The 20,756-nt window shown below is 36.0% G+C and overlaps 1 protein-coding gene across 8 annotated transcripts in view; it reads left to right on the forward strand.

Annotated features, from left to right (window-relative positions):
- The window catches only part of ADAMTS20 (ADAM metallopeptidase with thrombospondin type 1 motif 20), a 198,200-nt gene that overhangs the window by 88,661 nt on the left and 88,783 nt on the right, over positions 1-20,756 (forward strand). For 4 of the 8 annotated variants that reach the window (XM_055085676.1, XM_028491434.2, XM_028491433.2 and 1 more), the window contains exons 8-16: positions 909-1,041; positions 2,568-2,714; positions 4,560-4,701; positions 6,297-6,401; positions 13,510-13,655; positions 14,840-15,021; positions 15,488-15,624; positions 17,694-17,811; positions 20,153-20,248. The exons of 1 other annotated variant lie outside the window; for it this stretch is intronic. In XM_055085676.1, the coding sequence (XP_054941651.1) occupies positions 909-1,041; positions 2,568-2,714; positions 4,560-4,701; positions 6,297-6,401; positions 13,510-13,655; positions 14,840-15,021; positions 15,488-15,624; positions 17,694-17,811; positions 20,153-20,248 (1,206 nt within the window). Of the gene's footprint in view, positions 1-633; positions 740-908; positions 1,042-2,567; positions 2,715-4,559; positions 4,702-6,296; positions 6,402-13,509; positions 13,656-14,839; positions 15,022-15,487; positions 15,625-17,693; positions 17,812-20,152; positions 20,249-20,756 lie in introns of those variants that run through there. 3 more of the 8 variants (XM_007106837.4, XM_028491432.2, XM_028491436.2) reach the window with 2 other exon arrangements.

Genomic DNA, 20,756 nt, shown 5'->3' on the forward strand with positions numbered 1-20,756 from the left:
CAGAGTTGCACGCTGTTATTTAAATGAGTGACTAGATCTTGACATGTGATCCATTTCCCATTGCTGAAGTGGTTATAAAATCAAGTGCTTCCAGTGATTATATCATTATCATGTTTTATTTAACACATTAAATTCAGGCACTATTCTAAGCATTTAACATATTTTTACTCATTTAATTATCATATGGTAATTGAATAATTGTATGCTGCTTCAAAACTTTAAAAAATAAAAGAAAATTTATAATTTATATTGTTCTGTGCTATTTTCTTTATTAGTGCTATTACCAATTTAAACATTTATTATCTTTCCTATTACGCACACTAACATGGCCTAAAACTTCATTCTTCCTGTAATAAATGTTCTTTTCATTTTTCTGTTTTTTAAAAAATTGTTTGCCTATCCCATATTTTGGATTATTTTCTTCAGTAAAAGAATCCAAGAATTTGCTAAAAAGATTTCAACTACAGACAAATCATTCTGTTCTTTTTTCTTCACCTTACAAAACGTTCATGCAATATTAACAGTCAACTGCATTCATTTCTAAGTAGTAACACCAATGATAAATGCTTTAGTGCTTTCTTTATGATTCTGGTATTTCCCATTTTGTTGAAATACAAACGTGAAATTTTTCAGGTTTAGCAGAATTAGGTACCCTGTGTGATCCTTTACGGAGCTGCTCTATTAGTGAAGAAAATGGACTCAGTGCTGCCTTTACCATAGCGCACGAGCTTGGGCATGTGTAAGTACCTTCTGTCACCTCAGTAACGTGCCTTCTATATACCATTGCACAAATGTCTAAAATTCCATCTTCAATTGAGTAATTAGCACCTTTATATCTTTATAAAGTATTAGTAGTGTAATTTTCACCCCTGAAATTCTAACTCTGGCTCTTTTGTGATCTATGTTAGGTCAGACAGGCTGCACAGATCAACAGACTAAGCAAAGAACTAGAGCTTGGGAATTCTTTTATTTCATTTACTGTATTGGATTACATGACAAGCACTTCTGGCCTCTATCCCTTGTTATCCTATACATGACCAGGTACTGTGCTCTACCATCTTATGGGAGGGCCTGCAGGGGCCCCTGGTTCTGGGGAACTCCCCAAAATATTTGTAGTACCAATTCATTTCTTGCTTTTATAGCTCAGAGCCCCAGCAGAAGATGTGGCCTGTGGGAATTTCTTAATTACTAAAAGATTTTTTAAAAAATTTCCTCCCAGTTCCATAGTTTTTTGTTTTTCTGTTTTTTAAAATTTGAGATTCTCCTATCTGTTCCTGCATTATTAAAAATTCTACTGGGGTTTTATGCTCTAAGAATGTGGAGGCCGTGATTTCCCATGATACCCTTGGAGCTCCCAGAGAAAATCATAAACTCCTCTGAAACTCATCCCCTGAAAAATGATCCCAAATGTACCCCCAGTACTCCTTTGATTTCTTGGTTATCTGCTAATAAGGAATTGAGGCTAGAGTTGCCTCTCTTGACTACATTTTCTTTTCCTGGTCATGGCTTAATGTCATTAGAGTATTCAGCTGGAATAATGTCAAGTGGAGATCATTTTTATTAAACTAGTGCCTCTTCAGTTCCCTTTAGCATGGTTATATCTCATGACCATCCACAAGATGCACACTCAGATTTTTATATTGTTTGTTGAAGTGGGGGCAGATCAGGAACCTGCCTGAGGTACAGCATGCATTGCAACATCTGGAAAGCACTGATTTCTGGTTACTACTGGTGCTAACTAGAAGAGTGTTCTTGCAGAGGGTACCATCTTAGACATTTATTTCCTTCCTGAGAAACTCTTTAGGTGTCTTTAGAATATAGGTAAGTAGTTTAATTAAAATACTGATTTAAGTACAAATTTTGACAGGCAAGGATCTGAATCAAGTGGTTTCTTCTAAGTATTAGTTTTTACTGGGGTCCTCAAAAGAATGTATAGGATTTGTTGCTGACCAGCTAATCATTTAATATCATTGCTTTTGTTGTGAAGATTTGGTTGCCCTTTAGGAATATTTTTATTATTCCATTTCAATCAAATCATCACTTATTGATTATAAACCAGAAGGAGCACTTAGGCTGTTTCATATGAAATAGATGGAAAATATAGAGTGATATGAAATTAAAGAAGTGTTTTTTGTGGGTTTTTTTTTGATATGTAGCGATAGTCAACGGTCTGGAATTTAGTGTGGTAGAGCCTTCACCTAATCTTTCCACACACATCTCCTAGGGTATGTGTGTTGGAAACTACAGTTATTTTTATGTTAATGCTAAGTCCATATTGTGATGAAGTGAGCCAGAATCCAAATATTTTGATTGTTTAAATTCAAATACCAAGTCAACAGACTGTGCTACTGATCAAAGTTATAATCTACTGTTTCTTAGACATCATGTGCTTCTAAACATGAAGGTAACCCAAGCATTACAATACTTTATGGAGAGATCAAGAGTACAAATCCTGATGTAATCAGATTTATCTGCATTTTAGATTATACTGTAAATATAAGAGATCTGTTTCTGATGTTGTATACATATTTTAGTATTCTCTTTTAAGTGTTTATTTTTATTTTTAGATTTAATGTTCCACACGATGATAGTTTTAAATGTAAGGAAACTGGAATTAAACATCAGTATCATGTAATGGCTCCAACTTTAAATTACCACACAAGTCCTTGGACCTGGTCAAAATGTAGTCAGAAATATATCACTGAATTCCTAGAGTAAGTGATTTTGTGTTACTTTAGTTAAATAATTGAACATTTATTAGATTATGAAATTTGAAATTGTATGTTCTTTTAGAGTGGTTCAATCTCTGTTGAGTTTTTTATTGTTTAAGCTTACTTTCACTGTACAAGTTGATGTTTAAAAACAAGAAAAGAATTTTATTATTTCATTCTTATCTAATATTTTTCGTGTGCAGGGAGGCAGTTCAGATCTAGCTATCATTTTCTTTTTTATTTGGGCTCTCTGTTATGGGAAAAACTTCTTTTAGGGGGAGACTTAATGGGAATCAAAGCTTCCTTGTGTGTGTTTGAATTTTTTCAGAAGCTACTAGGTAATAGTTTAAGAGGAGTTTAGCTCAAGTTTGAGGTGCCCTTGAAGGGCAGAGAATAGCTAAAGTCAAACTATGAATATTACAAATAGTTCTCTGAAGGGATATGGAATCTCTAGGTTTACCCGTTCTTTGGAGGCTCTTCCCAGCTCAAGACAGGAGGCAGATCCAGATTGTTCTTGCCTTGCCTCTTCAACTCCTACCAGTTTTCTCTGCTTCCCAACTTCTTATCCAAATGGTGTTTCTATACTACTTACTGAAACTTGTTCAAAAGGCAAGGCCAAGCTCTTATAAACACAATACTGTTTGATTTTTTTCTACTACATATTCTAATCACCAATTTGTGCAGTTTTAGTTACCTATCTTTACGAGAACTACAGGAATAAATGAAACCACGTTTTGGAATATATGTGTATAAATATATCCCTTAATTATAATCAGCAGTGACTATTTATCCTTGTATGGGAACTTGATTTGAAAGCACAATGCACAGTTGCTGATCTATACATGATTGCATATAGCTTTGTTCAATTGCTGACTGAGGTATTGATTAAAAATACCAGTGGGTGTGCTTATTTTTGGAAGGGTGTAATATGATTCTAGCCAATGGGTATTTAAAAAATTACATGTTCATTTTTGGGACAAAATTTAATATGCCCTCTAGCCGTAAAAAATCCCCCCCAAGATATTTCTTCTAATTATTTCAATTGAATAAATTGCTGCTTTTAACCCAATTAGAATGGCTGAACATTTTCACAAAGTTTTCTGCAGACTATCTATCATGTGACAAACTAGGAATAGCAAATACACATTTTCACCACTATCTACCACTTTTCTAACTCCTTAAAGATGTTATATCATATACTTCAATAGCAATTTGCAAGGTAGACACTACCACTCTCAATTTACAGACTTAGGCTCAGGGAGACTAAATAACTTGCTCACACCATGCATTCTGGGAAGTGATGAGACCCAAATGCAAACTCCCAAAGCTGACATTATTGACTCTGCTTTACATTCTTTTCCTAAAAAACCTCTTTGAGATGGAGACCACATAACACTTTTGGAAATTCCTTTGTTTTGTTGTCACTTAGAGCTATCAATATACTTTCTCAGATGATCTGAAAACTTTGCTTTTTACATTTTGACAATTTGGACATTAGATATAGGGCATTGCTATTGGATAGCAAAGCAGACCAAAAGTGTAGTGTGATCAAAATAGGAATGTATGTTTCAAACATGATATTGTGTTGAATTTTTGTTTATTTGTTATTCTTTTTTAAAAATGTTTACCTTTAAGGCAGTTGTGGGGATCAAATGAGAACAAACACATAAAATGTCCTTTATAAACTGAGGTTTTCATACTGACTTTCATGTGAGTTGGTTTTTAAATTATGAAAAAATACTGATAGTCCCTTTGAAAGTGCAGAGCTATAGAAAATGTGATAAAGAATCTTATACTGAAATGCATCCATATGTATTCACAATACTTTGTTTTCTGTCATTGTTACAGTACTGGTCATGGGGAATGCCTCCTTGACAAACCAAATGGAAAAATATACGATCTGTCTTCACAACTTCCTGGATCAGTGTATGACGTAAACAAGCAATGTGAACTTATGTTTGGTTCTGGATCACAAGTGTGTCCCTATTTGGTAAGAAAAATTATGTCCTTTTGTTTGAAAACTACCATAAAGTTGTAGTTTGACTACATTTCGAAGTGTACATTTATTCTCTTGGACAGACAGTGTGTTGAATATATCTTAAAAATTTTTAAGTGTTAGAAAAATTTAGTGTTTGTCAGGAAGAGATTTTTAAAAGTATCCCCAGTCAGAAAACAGAGTCACAGAGAGGTTACTGAAAATTAAAAGCATTCAAATAATTGTTTTCAAATGATGTTGTTTTGCGGGTGGGAGAAGAAAATATAAGTGTTTTGATAATGAATTGTATTAAAGGCCCCAGGAATCTCAGAGACTACATTTTAATTTATATAGATTTGAATCCAAAGGAATGAAATTTGGGTCTTGTTGTTTAGTTTTCATTAGACCATTACTCTATAATTTATTTTGAGGATTTTTCATAGGTTAGATCCTTTAAATTTCCACTGAAATAGCTGAGTTAACATTTTTACTGAATCTATAGCGAAGATTTTACCTTATTTTGAGGGTAAATTAAATTTAGGATTTAGTTTGAATAAACGTCACTACTTTGGTGAATCCATGCCTTACGTTTCCAAGCAGAATACTCATTTCATTTTCTTCATTCCTGTATACAACTTTGCCAAATTGCTTACTATACTACTAGATTGTGAGGATCATTGGACCAGGAATCCAGCCTTATTTATTCATTTAAATATCCCCAGGGTGCAGTTCAGGCTCTGCCACATAATAGGCACCAGAAAATAAATGCTTACTGCATGTTGAATGAATGAATAAATGAATGTGTGAATGAATGAAGGAATGTATGAATAAATGAATGAATGAAAGTTACTTAACAGTCAGCACAGGGACATACAAAGCATGTTCCGTACAGTGAATATTATTCCTAAAATCTTAAATTTATAATCACAAATTTTATAAACTTTTAAACATCTACTTTGGAGGGGGGAAGATTTACCTTAATTTTTTGTTATAAAAGTTACATTTCTTTCCTACCTGACTTAAGTACTGAATGAACTTTGAATTTAAATTCAGAAACAGAAAGGGATTATCTTGGGTATAGCTCCTGTGAGCCTCTGTGAATTTTCGTTATCTTGTGAAAACTTCAGAACTCTTTGTTCAAAAGTTGAAAGTATACATTATATTCACAAAATAGGAAACCAGTATACATTATACAATATTTCTATGCACATTATTCATACATTCCACTGTTGGATCAAAAGGGACTTTTGGAAACTCCTTGTGAATAACATTTAACAACAAAAAGTCCTTTAGAAAAATGTCTTGCAAAGAGAGAAAAATGTCTCACATAATTCTGAATACTTCTACTCCAAGACATCTCTTCCATTGTTCAGTGTTTGATGATAATATAAAAGTTTTAAAAAATTAAATGTTGCCATTTTATGTGTTTAGAGGAAAATCGATGACTAGGACTGACTTAGCAAAGATTTTTTTACTGATTATTTCCCGCTCTGACCATGAAACCAGGAAGTACCTAGGATCAGCTTATAAACCAATGCTTGATACTGAATTGATTCCGTGGTTACAGTGTTATTTTCACTCTTGCTTGCCTGCCTTTTCTTACTCTGCAGAAACAATGCAGGCGTCTCTGGTGCACGAGTGCAGAAGGAGTTCACAAGGGCTGTCGCACTCAACACATGCCACTGGCAGATGGAACAAACTGTGGTCCTGGGATGGTAGGTTTTCTCGAAGGGTGAGTCTTGTATCAAGAGATTATCCAAGGATGCGATTGCTCTGCGTTTCAGCATTTTTCCTTTTTGCTGTCAACTTTTGTTCTGCTAGTTGAATTATGTTTTTGCCATATTTGTTTGATGTAGTATGTTGTCAAGTGAATTAAAATTTTAATTTTACCCTTTTCTTCAAGATCTAGCAGATGGATATTATAGTTACATAATAACATGGATATTTAGTTATCTAAACATATTATAGTCTTGTTATTAAAAATGAGTCTAGTCATAGATATTACAGCAAATCCCCCAAATTCAAGGATGTTACCATTGTATACATTTTATCCTAAAAATTCAGATGAGTATGATTGAAAGTTTTAAGTGGCTTCTTCAGATCTTTATTGGTGTTAATGTTTAAAATACATTGTACTGCAAGATAAACTGCCTACCATACTACATCTTTGCCATTCTAGCATCAGTCATGAACTTATCTAAATCTGCCAACATGATGTCAAGTGATAGGGTTCACCAAGATAATGAAATGTGGTATATTACATTTATTGATTTGCGGGTATTGAATGATTGAATCCTTGGGATAAATCCCACTTGATCATGGTGTATGATGCTTTTAATGTATCGTTGAATTCAGTTTGCTAATATTTTGTTGAAGATTTTTGCATCTATGTTCATCAGTGATACTGGTCTGTAATTTTCTTTTTTTGTGATATCTTTGTCTGGTTTTGGTATCAGTGTGATGCTGGCCTTGTAGAATGAATTCGGAAGCATTCCTTCCTCTGTAGTTTTTTGGAATAGTGTGAGAAGAATAAGTGTTAACTCTTCTCTAAATGTTTGGTAGAATTCACTTGTGAAGACCTCTGGCCCTGGACTTTCATTAGTTGGGAGTTTTTTAAATTACTGATTCAATTTCATTACTAGTGAACTTCATGAACTGGTGTTTTTATATTTTCTTTTTCTTCCTGGGATTTAGTCTTGAGAGATTGTATATTTCTAGGAATTTGTCCATTTCTTCTAGGTTGTCCATTTTATTGGCATATAATCATTTATAGTATTTTCTTAGGATCCCTTGTGTTTCTGTGGTGTCAGTTGTAACTTCTCCTTTTACATTTCTGATTTTATTGATTTTAGCCCTTTCTCTTTTATTTTTTGATGGGTTTGAATAAATCAATTTTGTTTATCTTTTCAAAGAACCAGCTCTTAGTTTCATTGATCTTTTCTATTATTTTTTTGTAACTATTTTATTAATTTCTTCTCTGGCCTTTATGATTTCTTTCCTTCTACTAACATTGAGTTTTGTTTGTTCTTTTTACCCTAGTTCCTTTAGGTATAAGGTTAAGTTATTTACTTGAGATTTTTCTTGTTTTCTGAGGTAGGCTTGTGTTACTACAAACATTCCCCTTAGAACTGCATTTGCTACATTCCATAGATTTTGGATTGTTGTGTTTTTATTTTCATTTGTCTCTAGGTATTTTTTATTTCTTCAGTGACCTATTGGTTGTTTAATAGCATGTTTAGCCTCCACATGTTTGTGTATTTTACAATATTTTTCATGTAGTTGATTTCAGGTCACATAGGATTGTGGTCAGAAAAGATGCTTGATATGATTTCAGTCGTCTTGGTCTTGTTGGTTGCCAGGTTCTGCCTTGTGTGGAGGCTGCTGGCCACTTGTGGGTATGGCTGGGTCCTGGTGCGGCTGGCTGCATGGTTAGGAGAGGCTTGGTCCTGGTGCTAGCTCACTGGTGGGTGGGGCTGGATCCCAGGACAACTGGTTGTGGGGCCTTGGTGCTTCCCAGGGATGGTGTCAGTGGGGTCCAGGGAGTCCAGGCAATGGTACCTGCCCATTAGTGGGTGAATCTGGTCCCAGGGCTAGTGGTGACCCATGGTGGGTGGAGCTGGGTTCTGGGGTCTCTAACTGTGGGGCCTGGGGGTCCTAGAGCTGGTCAGTTTGCTGGTAGGTGGGCTAAGGCCCAGGAAGTCCCAGGACTAGTGCTGGTCCAATGGTGTGCTGAATCTGGTCCAGGACCGTGGCTGCAGGGCCCTGTTTGTCCCAGAGTCCATGTAGGCCAGCAGGTGGTGGGGCCAGGGCCCAGGGGGTACCAGGGCTGATTCCTGCCCCCTGGTGGGTGGAGCTTTGTCTGATGGCTGGCTGCAAGTCTCTGGGGATCTAGAGGCTGGGCATTCCAGGACTGGTGCCAGCAGGCTGGTGAGTGGGGCCAGATCCTGATGCTGATAAGCTAGCAGGAGGATTAAAAATGGTGCTTGCCAGTATCAGTGTCCTTGTGGTAGGATGAGCTCCCTAAAATGTCTTCTGCCAGAGTCTGTGTTTCCAGGGTGAGTCCCAGTTGCTTTCTCCCTCTCTGGGAGTCTCTTCAAGATCAGCAAGTGGGTCTGACCCAGGCTTCTTTCAAATTCCTGCTTCTTCCCTGGGTCTTGGAGCATATGAGATTTTTTGTGTGCCTTTTTAAGAGTGGAGTCTCTGTTTCCTACAGCCCTCTGGCTCTCCTGCAAGTAAGCCTTGCTGGCCTTCAAAGCCAGACATTGTGGGGCTCGTCTGCCCAGTGCAGGACTCCCAGTCCGGGAGCCTGATGTGGGTTTTGGACCTCTGGGTCCTTGGGGAGAACCCCCGCAATTGTAATTATCCTCTCGAATGTGGGTTACCTACCCAGGGGTGTGGGTCTTAACTATACTGTGTTCTCTCCTACCCATCTTGTTGTGGTTCCTTCCTCACATCTGTAGTTATAGATCTTTTCTGCTAGTCTTCAGGTCATTCTCATTGATAGTTGCTCTGTAAATAGTTGCAATTTTTGTGTGCCCATGGGAGGAGGTGAGCTCAGCATCTACCATCTTTGCCCCATCTCCTGTGTGTTCTTGATTTTAAGTAAATGAAACTATACAGTATAGTCTGTCTTGGCAAAGAGCGAGTGGATCAAGCTGCTTTTTCTCAACATAATGTTTTGGAGTTTCATTCAAATTGTTGTGTGCATCAGTACTTCATTCCTTTATGTTGCAGTGTAATTCAGCTGGGCCATAATTTGTTTACCATTTTCCTGTTGATGGATATTTGGGTCATTACCAGTTTTTGGCTTTTATGAATAAAGCTGCTGTGAGCATCCTTGTATAAGTCTTCTTGTGGACATATGTTGGCATTTCTCTTGAGTAAATACCTAGAGTAGAATTTCTGGGTCATAGGGTAGGTGTGTGTTTAACTTCATAAGAAAGTACCAAATAATTTTCCAAAATATGTGAACCATTTTAGACTTACCAAGCAATGTAAATATGAAAGTTTGAGTGGCTTTGCATTCCTTGCCAATTTTGATAGTGTTAGCCTTAACAAAATTTTAGCCATTCTAGATGGGTGCAAAATAGAATTTCATTGTGATTTTAACTTGCCTTATCCTGATTATTATCAATTTTGAGCATCTTTTCATTTGCTTATTAGCCACTTAAATATTCCCCCGGTGATATGGTATGGAGGGCATGGGTTTGCTGGAATTCAGGTAAATATGATGAGATACTGAAACCTACTGTAAGGCCCATGTAGATTAAAGGTAGAGGTGGCATTTGGGATAAAATGTGGATCATGATAGGTATAAATTCCCTTTTTAAAATAATCAATTAAAAACAGTGAGCCCCTATGTATTAGCCATTTTCAGTATTAAATGGACCTGTTATTAAATGAAAATTTAAACAAATATCCTATAATTTGGCCTTAACACTCTCCTCTAGTTCCTTTATCTTGTGACTGTCTTACGTGTGAGATGTCTGTTAAATGCTTTTGGTAGTAAATCTATTTGCATGAAGACATGCTGAACCCATCTGATGATAAGTTAATTTTACTACATGGTGAATAGTATAACATTCTTTTTCATGCTTTGATCTCTCAGAAATACATAAATAAATAAGGAACATGCAAGGAATCTTTAAATGTTTCTGGAAGATGCCCACAAAATTTATATGCACATAGTATATTCTATTCTGAGAGTTTGTTTTTGTTCACTTCTATAATGGCTTTCTCATATTGAATGATTTGTTCCAATGGAGGGCACAAAGCATTTTTTTCTGCTAATAGTCTTGGTTATAGGATTAATTCATTCAACAAAAATGTATCAAGGACCTACTACATGTCAGATACTATTCTAGGCACTCAGCATAAATCAATGAACAAAAGAGAAAAGATCCTTGTCCCCCCTGGAGCTTGTATTCTAGTGAAGACTGGAGTATTACGAACAATATAATAGTACCATGAATGAGAGAAATAGAGCAGAAAAAAGACTGAAGTTGTGTGGTAGGAGAGGGCAAATTGCATTTTAAACTATGGTGGTCAAGGTCGATCTTATGGGAAGTTGCCTAATGAGCTGTTTTAAAGGAAGTGAGGGAGTTAGCTTTGAGGACATCCCAAGGGAGTGAGCTCCAGGAAAAGGGAATGGCCAAACTCCTAAGTCTGGAGTACTGCTGGAGTATTCAAGGAAGAGCAAGGAAGACATTTTGCCTGGAGTGGAGTGAAGAGAGAGAGAGAGATGTATGGGAAGTTACTGGAAGAACTTGAAGGCCATTGTGAGAATGTTGTATTACTCAAAGTGAGATAATTGAAGGATTTGAGTAGAGGAGTCACCTAATTTGACTTAATTTTTAAACTAAGTTAAAAAAGGATCATGACCATTCTGACAGTTGTTGAGGCTAAACTGTAAGGGCCAAGAGTAGAAAAGGAGGAGAAGTACTCAGGGAGCTGTTAAAATAATGGAGATGAGAGATGCTGGTGGCTCAAACCAGGTGATGGTTAAAGGTCAACTTTGTGTATGGTTTTGAAGGAACTAGAGCATTTGCTAATGTGTTAGATATGGAATGTTAGAGGAAGAAGAGATAAGATGACTAGGTTTTTAGCTGATCAACTGAGTCAACTCAGATTTTGAGGGGCCAAGGCAAGAGTTCAGTGTTGGTGCGCTATAGTTGAAGTGGCTATTAGACATTCAAATGAAGATGAGGAAGCAGCTGTCTATAGAGTCTGGAGTTCAGGAGAGAGATCTGGACTGAGAATGACTGTCGATAAAGAAGAATAAAGGACTACAATCTGAGCCCGAGGACATTAAGAGGTCAAAAAGAAGAAGAAATAGCAAAAGAAACTGGCAAAAGAGAAATCATTAAAGAGAAAAGAAAACCAAGAGTGTGCCAAGCCCTGGAAACCAAGAGAAGAAAAAATGTATCAAAGAAGAAGAATGATCAGCTGTGTCACATACTGTGTCACATAAATCACTGAGAACTGGCCATTTGTCATGGTGTCCTGGAGGCCATTGGTGATGTACACATGAGCAGGTTCATGGATAGTGGAATGATGATAGACAGAGAGAGTTAGACAATAAACGTAGACAACTCTTTCAAGGAAAAACAGGTCAATAACTGGTGAAGAAAATGAGATCTAAGAAAAGTTCTTTGTTGTTGTTGTTAAAGTGGGAGAAACAAGAGTATGTTTGGAAGTTAAAGAGCATGAGTGGAGTGCTTCTCAAACTATCTCTCATAAAGGACCAGTCTTCTCTTTTAAACAGTTCTGGTCATTTATAAACATACTCTTGCACAAAATGATAAAAATGAGTGAAAAAAGACATTCAAAGTGTAAGCCAGTTTTTTCTGTGGAAAACAAAATGGTGGTTCTTCAAAAAGATTAAAAATAGAAATAGATGACTCAACACAAACACTTCTGGGTATATATCCAAAAGAATTGAAAACACGGTCTCTGAGAGATATTCACACACCCGTATTCAGAGTTGCATTATTCAGAATAGCCAAGAGATGGGAGCAACACAAGTGTCCATCAGCGGATGAATGGATAACGAAAATGTGATATATACCTACAATGCAGTATTATTCAGTCTTCAAAGGAAGGAAGTTCTGACACATGCTACAACATGGATTAACCTTGAGGACATTATGCTAAGTGAAATAAGCCCATCCTAGAAAGACAAATACTGTGTGATTTCAATTATATGAGATATACAGAGCAGTCACATTCATAGAAACAGAGTAGAATGGTGGTTGCCAGGGACTGGGAGGAGGGGAGGATGGGAGCTACTGTTTAATGGGTCCAGAGTTTCAGTTTGGAGAAGAGTTCTCTTTATAGATGGCTATGGTTGCACAACAATGTGAATGTTCTTTATCCCACTGAACTGTACACTTGAAAATGGTTGAGAGTAAATTTTGTTATGTGTATTTTACCACAGTTAAAAATAGAACAAATATAAGCTAATTTTAAAATTATTAACGTTAATAAACAAAATTACTCTGTCAAAATCTTCTGAAAGTTTCTGAATGCTTACTCTTAACTTCTGTATACTTCTTCTCCCTACTGACAGTGACTAGTTCAAAGACTGGCATCCGTGCATGGACCATGTTTTGTTTAGCTTTCATGTAGTAGTGACTGGAGCAGTGATGATGTAGGAGAGATGGGAGAATTGCTGGAGTGGTGTTTGGAGTAGCGAGAAGAGATGAGATGAGGTGCACAGTGGAGGGATTGACTTTGGATTTTTCAAGTATACTAATTGGCAGGAAGGTTGAGTACTGGGTACAGATGCCTTTTGGGTGGGTAGAAGGGATGGTGGGAGATTTTGGGCAGATTCTTTTGTACATTTCCACTTTCTTGATGAAAGCAAGGAATGAAGTGGTCTTTGAGACTTTGAATGAGATAGAGCAGAAAGTTAGCTTAAGGCATGGGAGAGTGATAGATATCTTTGCATAAAAAAATAGAAGCATGGACAAATACCATATTAACAAATATTTGTTTGCTTCTTTTTCAAAAATATTTTTCATTATACTATTTAAGTTTTCCCCATATGTGTAGGTCTTCCCTCTCCAATGAGACTCTAGATCTCATAGGCAAGGTAAATTTCCTATTCATTTTTGCATTCTGTCGATCTTTTTACAGTTACTCAGTAGATACTCAGGAAATATTCACAAAGTGGTGTCACCTGTAATCTCATTTCTGAATTGATAACATTTTGCTTAAAATTGTATACCTTTTTTTCTACTGATCTTTGTGCTATTGTTATTATTACTACGATGTCCTAATTAGATAATGCATGAATCATTTCTTTTTGTTTTATTTTTATAGCATTGCCACCATGGGCTATGTGTAAACAAAGAAATGGACACACGTCCTGTAGATGGCGATTGGGGACCATGGGGACCTTACAGTTCTTGTTCAAGAACATGTGGAGGTGGAATCAAAAGCACAACCAGGCTCTGTAATCGGCCCGAGTATGTCTTTTTTATGTCACTGTAAATTAAGATTATCTCAAGGCACCAGAAAGTAAACATCAATTTCATTCACTTCTAAAACTGGAGGTCAGTCTGTAAGTTTCTGAGATTCAGAAAACTTCTGGAGTACTTTAAGCCATGTTACTTTATATCTTGGTAGATTCAGACCTTAAACAAAAAAGTAAATTAAAATAGTCTTGAGAATTTGAATCAAGACCAAGCCATTTTCTTTCTTTTTTGATTTGGTGTAAATTTGAGAAATAGTTGTCAATAATGATGGTAATATAATGGCATTTTTACTTTTACTGTGCTTCTGTTGAAAGATCCTGGCCCCTTTCGACTATGTTTTGGCTTTCCTGGATAAAATATGTAGTTTTGTTACTGTATTTTTACTGTTTGGTATAATCTGTCATATCATTTCATGTTATAGATGCTTCAGTGTCTTTAGTTTGAATAAGAACTGAAGCACATAGGTCCTGCTCACCAAACTATTTAAAAGAACTTAAGGATTCCATAAAAATTTAAAAATAATGTTTCTGTTGTTATATGTTATATATATGAAGACTTTTTAATGCAGAAATGTGACATACTTTGAATAAAATCTGACTTAGTTTATTTGAATTTTTGAAAAGCTAAATTATGCTGAAAGTCTTCATATTAAAAGAAAAACACTGACAAAAGAGTTTTTATGTTCCAGCATAAGTTGATATAGAGATAGATGGCTATAGATTGATACCATGAAGCTCTTTGAACTGAGTGATAAGTAGGATATACAAGACAAAGAGGCATATATACTTCTTTTAAAATTTAACATGTTATCATCTTCCTTTCTGATGATCTTTGGCTCACTCTATGTGTCCCCCCACCTCCAAAATGAAGAAACCCATTTTTGAGGTTTTAAAACAAATCCCCATCATTAGTTAGCTCCTTGTTAGTTAATCTACTCGTGAGTAGACATCATTTCTGCCCTCCAGGCCACAGTGTTCATGTTAAAATGTATTTTCTACAGTTCATTAACCACAGAATTGCTTCACAACCATGTTACATACTTCTGTTTAAAACGAAAAGTGTTAGTGGGACATCAGTGGTTTTCCAGATCCTGGAAAGGAATGGAAGAGTTTTAGAAGTAAATGGAAGAAATAATCTTGTACTGATGTGCTTTACAATGTAATGAATTTGACTAGGCCAAGAAACGGAGGAAAGTACTGTGTGGGCCGCAGGATGAAATTTCGATCATGTAACACTGATTCATGTCCAAAAGGCAAGCAGGACTTTCGTGAGAAGCAGTGCTCTGATTTTGATGGTAAACATTTCAACATCCATGGTCTGTCTCCTAATGTGAGGTGGCTTCCAAAGTATAGTGGGAGTAAGTAATTAGAATTTTTTTAAAAATAAATTTATTTATTTTATTTATTTATTTTTGGCTGCGCTGGTTCTTCATTGCTGCGTGCGGGCTGTCTCTGGTTGTGGTGAGCAGGGGCTACTCTTCGTTGCGGTGCACGGGCTTGTCATTGCACTGGCTTCTCTTGTTGTGGAGCACAGGCTCTAGGCGTGCGGGCTTCAGTAGTCGTGGCACGTGGGCTCCGTAGTTGCGGCCCCCTGGGCTCTAGAGCGCAGGCTCAGTAGTTGTGGCACACGGGCTTAGTTCCTCCGCAGCATGTGGGATCTTCCCGGACCAGGGCTCGAACCCGCGTCCCCTGCATTGGCAAGCGGATCCTTAACCACTGTGCCACCAGGGAAGTCCTAGAAATTTTTTTTAATGTGAAAATTTTTGAGACATAGGAACACATAGCTGTGTTTTCGTACACCCAAAATTTGACTTTTTCTTACAGTTGCCATGAAAGATCGTTGTAAACTATATTGTCGGGTGGCTGGAACCACTAACTTCTACCAGTTGAAGGACAGGGTTGCCGATGGTACTCCTTGTGGAACTGAAACAAATGACATCTGTGTTCAAGGTCTGTGTCGGGTAAGTAAACTTACTACATTTAAAATGACTTTCAGAGTACTATTTTCCTTCTATAACTCTAACCAAATATTACTTCTATGACTTCAGATACGTGCTTGCAAATTCAGTGCAGCATCCTTGGTTGCTACTGGGCTGCCTATTGCTAGGCCATTCTCCATCATTAGGAGTGACTCATGAAGCAGTAAGATGAGTTTGCTGATTTTGTTTTGCCTATGGCACTTAAAATCAAGATGAAAGATGAGGTCAGCTTCCTAAAAAGATAGAACGTATTAGGACCCAAGGGTTGTAAAGTCCTTTTGCTACTTCGAACGTGACCCTTCTGTGGTGACATTTTTTCCCTCAGTGTTAGAAGCAGTGATATCCTCCCTTCCCTCCCTCCATTCTCTTACTTCTTACGTACATTCAGCAAACTTTTACCGAATACCTGCTAGATGTCACATACCATTCTAGTCACCAAGATGAAAGAATGGAACAGAGCACCTACCGCCAATGTGGACACAGATTTGTGGGGGAGATAGGCACACACACAATTAGAATGCAGTGCTATGGGCTCATCTGCAAGGTGGCATGGGGACGATGTAGGAGGAGTGTCTTGTTCTGTGGGGAAGTGGGTAAAGGATTTGGGGAATGCTCTTGGAGGGTGTGAGTCTGGAGCTAATTATCAGGATAAGTAGGTTTAGAAAGGTGAAGAAGTAAGGGGCCAGGGTTGGAGGTAGCTACCAGCTGATGGTTGTTATATGAAATTTTTTCCTGAAGTCCTTGGTAATACAAGGATTTAGAGTTAAGCAAGAGATGTGATTCGATTTGCATGTCAGAATCTTCAGAATGTATTGGGTTGTTAGGAAATTGGAGTTAGGTAGGCCATTTAGCAGGATTCTAGGTGAGAGCAGATGAGCCCCTGAATTAAAGCATGCAAATTGCAGATGGTGATCTTAAAAATGGATGGTGAGTTTGAGAACTAGGTTAGTGAATGCTGTCTAAAGAATACAAATGTCATCTTGTGAACTCATTCCTTTCATTAAGTGGAACTTAATAGGACCAATTCCTTCTCCCTATAACCTAACATCTATTACCAGTTACCTAGGTGAGAAAGGCCTTGCACCCAAAGGGCTAATGAGATGCTCAGAGAAACTTAAATTATACTTTGGGAATAGATGAAATACTAGAAAAAGGGTACTTGGTGGCCTGAAAAACTTGTTTTATTTAAATTAACAGCAGAAAGTCAGATACCATGAAAAAATATGACAAGTATCTGAACATAAAGGTGCATGTTACTTTCAGAAAATATCTGGATGAAATTTTCATTTTGGAAATATTTGCCTTGTGAATAAAAAGTCATGAGCCTTATGCATTTTTCTTACTTTCCTGATCACTAAATTTAAAGGAATAGTCCAAAGAACTAAACGTTACTGCAGTGTATGCAGAGGACACCATCTGTGTGGAGAAGAGCTGCACTTGTTCTTTCAAAGCCCTAGAACAAACCATGTATACTTTCACCTTTATTTATTTATTCATTCTTTTTCATAATCACTGTTTATTATGCAAGGTATTAATTTTAAAGAAGTAAATTGTTTCTTTCAAACGTGCTCATTTAATTCCCAGAGTTCTAAGGTCATGAGTGATAAAAGTGAATCCTGAAAGACATCTTTTTGGAGTTATTGTAATGTGTTACTTTTTGTCCCTTTTGAATTACGTGTCTTTAAAGAGTGATTTTCAAATGACGGATGTGGGAATCACTGTCAGTGTTTGTTACAGTCTGGATTCCTAGGTTTTTACCTCCAAGGATTTTAATTCAGAAAATCTGAGAATCTGTCTTTTTAAATCCCACGCCATGTGATTTTGATGCAGGAAGTATGTGGATGACCCTTTAAAACACACTGCTTTTTCAACCATGTGAACAGATGTGTGAAAATACTGCTGTACAAACAAGCTCAGTATTCTGAAAAACCCTGTTGTATTGAATCTCCTATTAATTGAAAGAATATTTTCGAAAAGAACTTTGTTTATAAAGCACCATGCTTTTTATTAGTCCTTTTTATGATGTTCACTGTAATTATTGTATTTTGAAGCAAGCTGGCTGTGATCACGTATTAAACTCCAAGGCCAGGAGAGACAGATGTGGAGTGTGTGGCGGGGATAACTCCTCATGCAGGACAATGGCAGGCGCCTTCAACAGTGCCCATTATGGTGAGCTGTGCAATTCTTTCTAATTTTCTCTTTGGGTATAATAATGGAGTATATAATGAAGGAATAATAGTAATGACTTGTTATTGTTTTGTCTATTCTGTACCTTAGTTCATAATGATTAATTAAATCTTATACCAGATGTATCATTGAATTAATGAATTTACCTGCTTTAAGACAAATCTGATCCTTAAAAATTTGTTAGGTGCATTTATTAGAGTAAATGCGGTGCAGCTTGACAATGGTGTATGAATAGTCCCCCAGTTAAAGAAATGTTTTTACTGCTCATCCTGTAATTTGTATTGTATTTATTTATAATTTTTCCGGGAAATTCGCTTTCAATTATTTTTAATCATTTGAACCACATTTTTTCGTGCGTGACCTGGCCTATCTATTGTGTTTCATATTGATGATGTATTGAAACTGATTGAAGGCGAAGGATGAAACCATTAACTTCAATGCTAATCTGGAATTAGTGTTACATTTGATTTTTCGGGAAGTATCTGGATTACATATATAATTGATGTTTGGCCACGGTTTCATTTTTCTTCAAAATTGTTATGAGAATACAATATGTCAGACATTCTCCATTAAATTTTCTGAGAAAACATTTTTTCTTTTTATGGTAATAAAAAGCAGCCTTTTTAAACTTTCCTTGCAAAATAAAAATGTATTTTTTATTACAGCTTTATTGTTCAGCTTTAAATTGTATTCACATATTTTTGAACATAGTTGTTTTAGTAAGAATTGCTTCAATTAAAGCAGTATAATTTAAAACACAGTTTATATTTTTATCTATATGAAAAGTATAGTACATTTCGTACTCTGGTCGTGCTTGTGAATATGAGTTACTAGATAATTTGACATTATTTTTCTAGTTATTATGATTCATTATTTCACGGGAGCCATAAATATTTGATCCCCTTTTGTAACCAATGGCACACATTTATCAAAGTCTGGTCTGTATTCACTGAAAAACTTTTTTTTTCTGTGTAAAACCACATGCATCAAATTAGGATCATATATTTAACCTAGACAAAATTGTACTATGACTTAATCAGTTTGCAAACGGAAAAAGATCTTAAACTCATGTGCAGGGTCTGAATAGCATTTGTCACATTACTGCCCCCTGGTGGTAGCCTTCATTTTGTCACATTTGCAATGCCTAGGAATGCTTTCTTGAAAAAATAGCAAAGACATAAATACTGGAGCTGGTAGGGATATTTTATAGTGAAAAAATCACGAGTCAAAATTATTTTTGTAGGCTTATAACTTACACCCAATATGCATATAGTGTATACAGAATCATCAGACCATTTATCACTTTATGTTTAAATGTGATATCTTAAAGAGATGTAAATAAATAAGGCTGCTCTAAAAACATGCAAGGTAATCTCATATCAAGGTTTCAAACGTAAGCTCTTTTAAAACTTCCTTTTCTTAATTCATTCTATATTTATCAAGTCAGTACATACGAAAAATTTTAACTCCATTTGTTTATGTATTAAATAAAAGAGGAAAATCCTAAAAAGGGAAAGGAAAAACTTAGAATAATATCACTAGAGCAAAATTAATTGTTGACTTAAAACCTGAGAGTATTTGGAAAACTGTGACATGAGTGGTTTTAGTGCAGGAAGAACGTTGCTTCTTGTTTAATGTATATTTGATACAGTGTTTCCACATCTTTTGAGAAGTGCCAGTGTTGTTGAATTTGGTCTCATAAAACAGAAATATTTTCATTTCTCTTGAGTAAACTTTTAACTTTTCTCTTGATCATTTGTTAGTAGACTTTATAAAATAATGTAAAATTTGTGGGGTAGCTATAGGGATTCTTGCTTACACTAGAACCTAAAAGCTTAAGAAAAATGTTTCCCTTTAACTTTCATTATTTTGCTGTTCACTGAGTCTGTGTACGCATATAGCAATGACCAACTATTTTTACATCTCCTGGACTTGTGAATAGCGTTTAGAATTTTTTTCCTCATTAGGAAGTATAAGATGTAAAAGTATTGGTCAAATTTTAAAATGAATATGTGTACTAAATAGTTCAGGAGCTAAAATACTAGTTTCATTCTTATTCTATATTCAGAATTTTAGAAGTAAGAGAAATTAAGAAATGCACTTTAAGAATCCCAGACTGTGTATTTCTAGACAACAACCACTTTTTCTTAATCCTTAGTAATTTATATAAGGCAGTGATTCAAAAAGAATAAACATGATATCATCTTTCAAAGATAAAATGAAATTAAGTCTGCTATGCTCTACAGATTTTTCTTTCAGCAGTACTAACCTCCTGGCCGTTCTGCTTTTTGTGAAAGTTAACATGTGTAAACTTCTATTGCAGGTTATAATGTCGTTGTAAAGATTCCCCCAGGAGCAACAAACATTGATATTCTTCAGCATAGCTATTCTGGAAAACCAGAAGATGACAATTACCTGGGTAAACATTTTTAATTAAACAGCAGCCAGTATGTGGTTCGTGTGTAATTTCACGGAGGTCTGTGGGTGCTGTAAATTCTTGGAAGGCAAGAAGAGCCCCTTGAACAAACATGCAATTTCATTTCACACTGAGCTTAAGTCATCTGACTCCCTGTGCATGATGTCTTTTTGAGCTAAACTCCATATCCTATTTTAAAAATCCTGAACTAAATTCTGGAAAGTAAATTAAACTTTTTTTCCCATGAGGGTGTTTTAGAAAACCAGAGGTTATGTTCAGTTAGAGTTGTGTGTGTATTTAGAATAAAATCCTCTATCCTTCTATCTTTGTCTAAAATTAATTATAGACCTCTTTGGGGTTAAATGTTTTAAAGAATTTTCTTAAATGTCTTTACCATGTAGCAAATGTCTTTACAACTTTTACAAAGCTCTTATGTTACAGAAAGGCAGAAAGAGAACTATGGTTTCATATTTTAGATGTTAATGAGTATAGTCATAGTATATTGTCCTTT

This window comes from Physeter macrocephalus, chromosome 6, assembly GCF_002837175.3.
Source record: "Physeter macrocephalus isolate SW-GA chromosome 6, ASM283717v5, whole genome shotgun sequence".
Taxonomy (NCBI): domain Eukaryota; kingdom Metazoa; phylum Chordata; class Mammalia; order Artiodactyla; family Physeteridae; genus Physeter; species Physeter macrocephalus.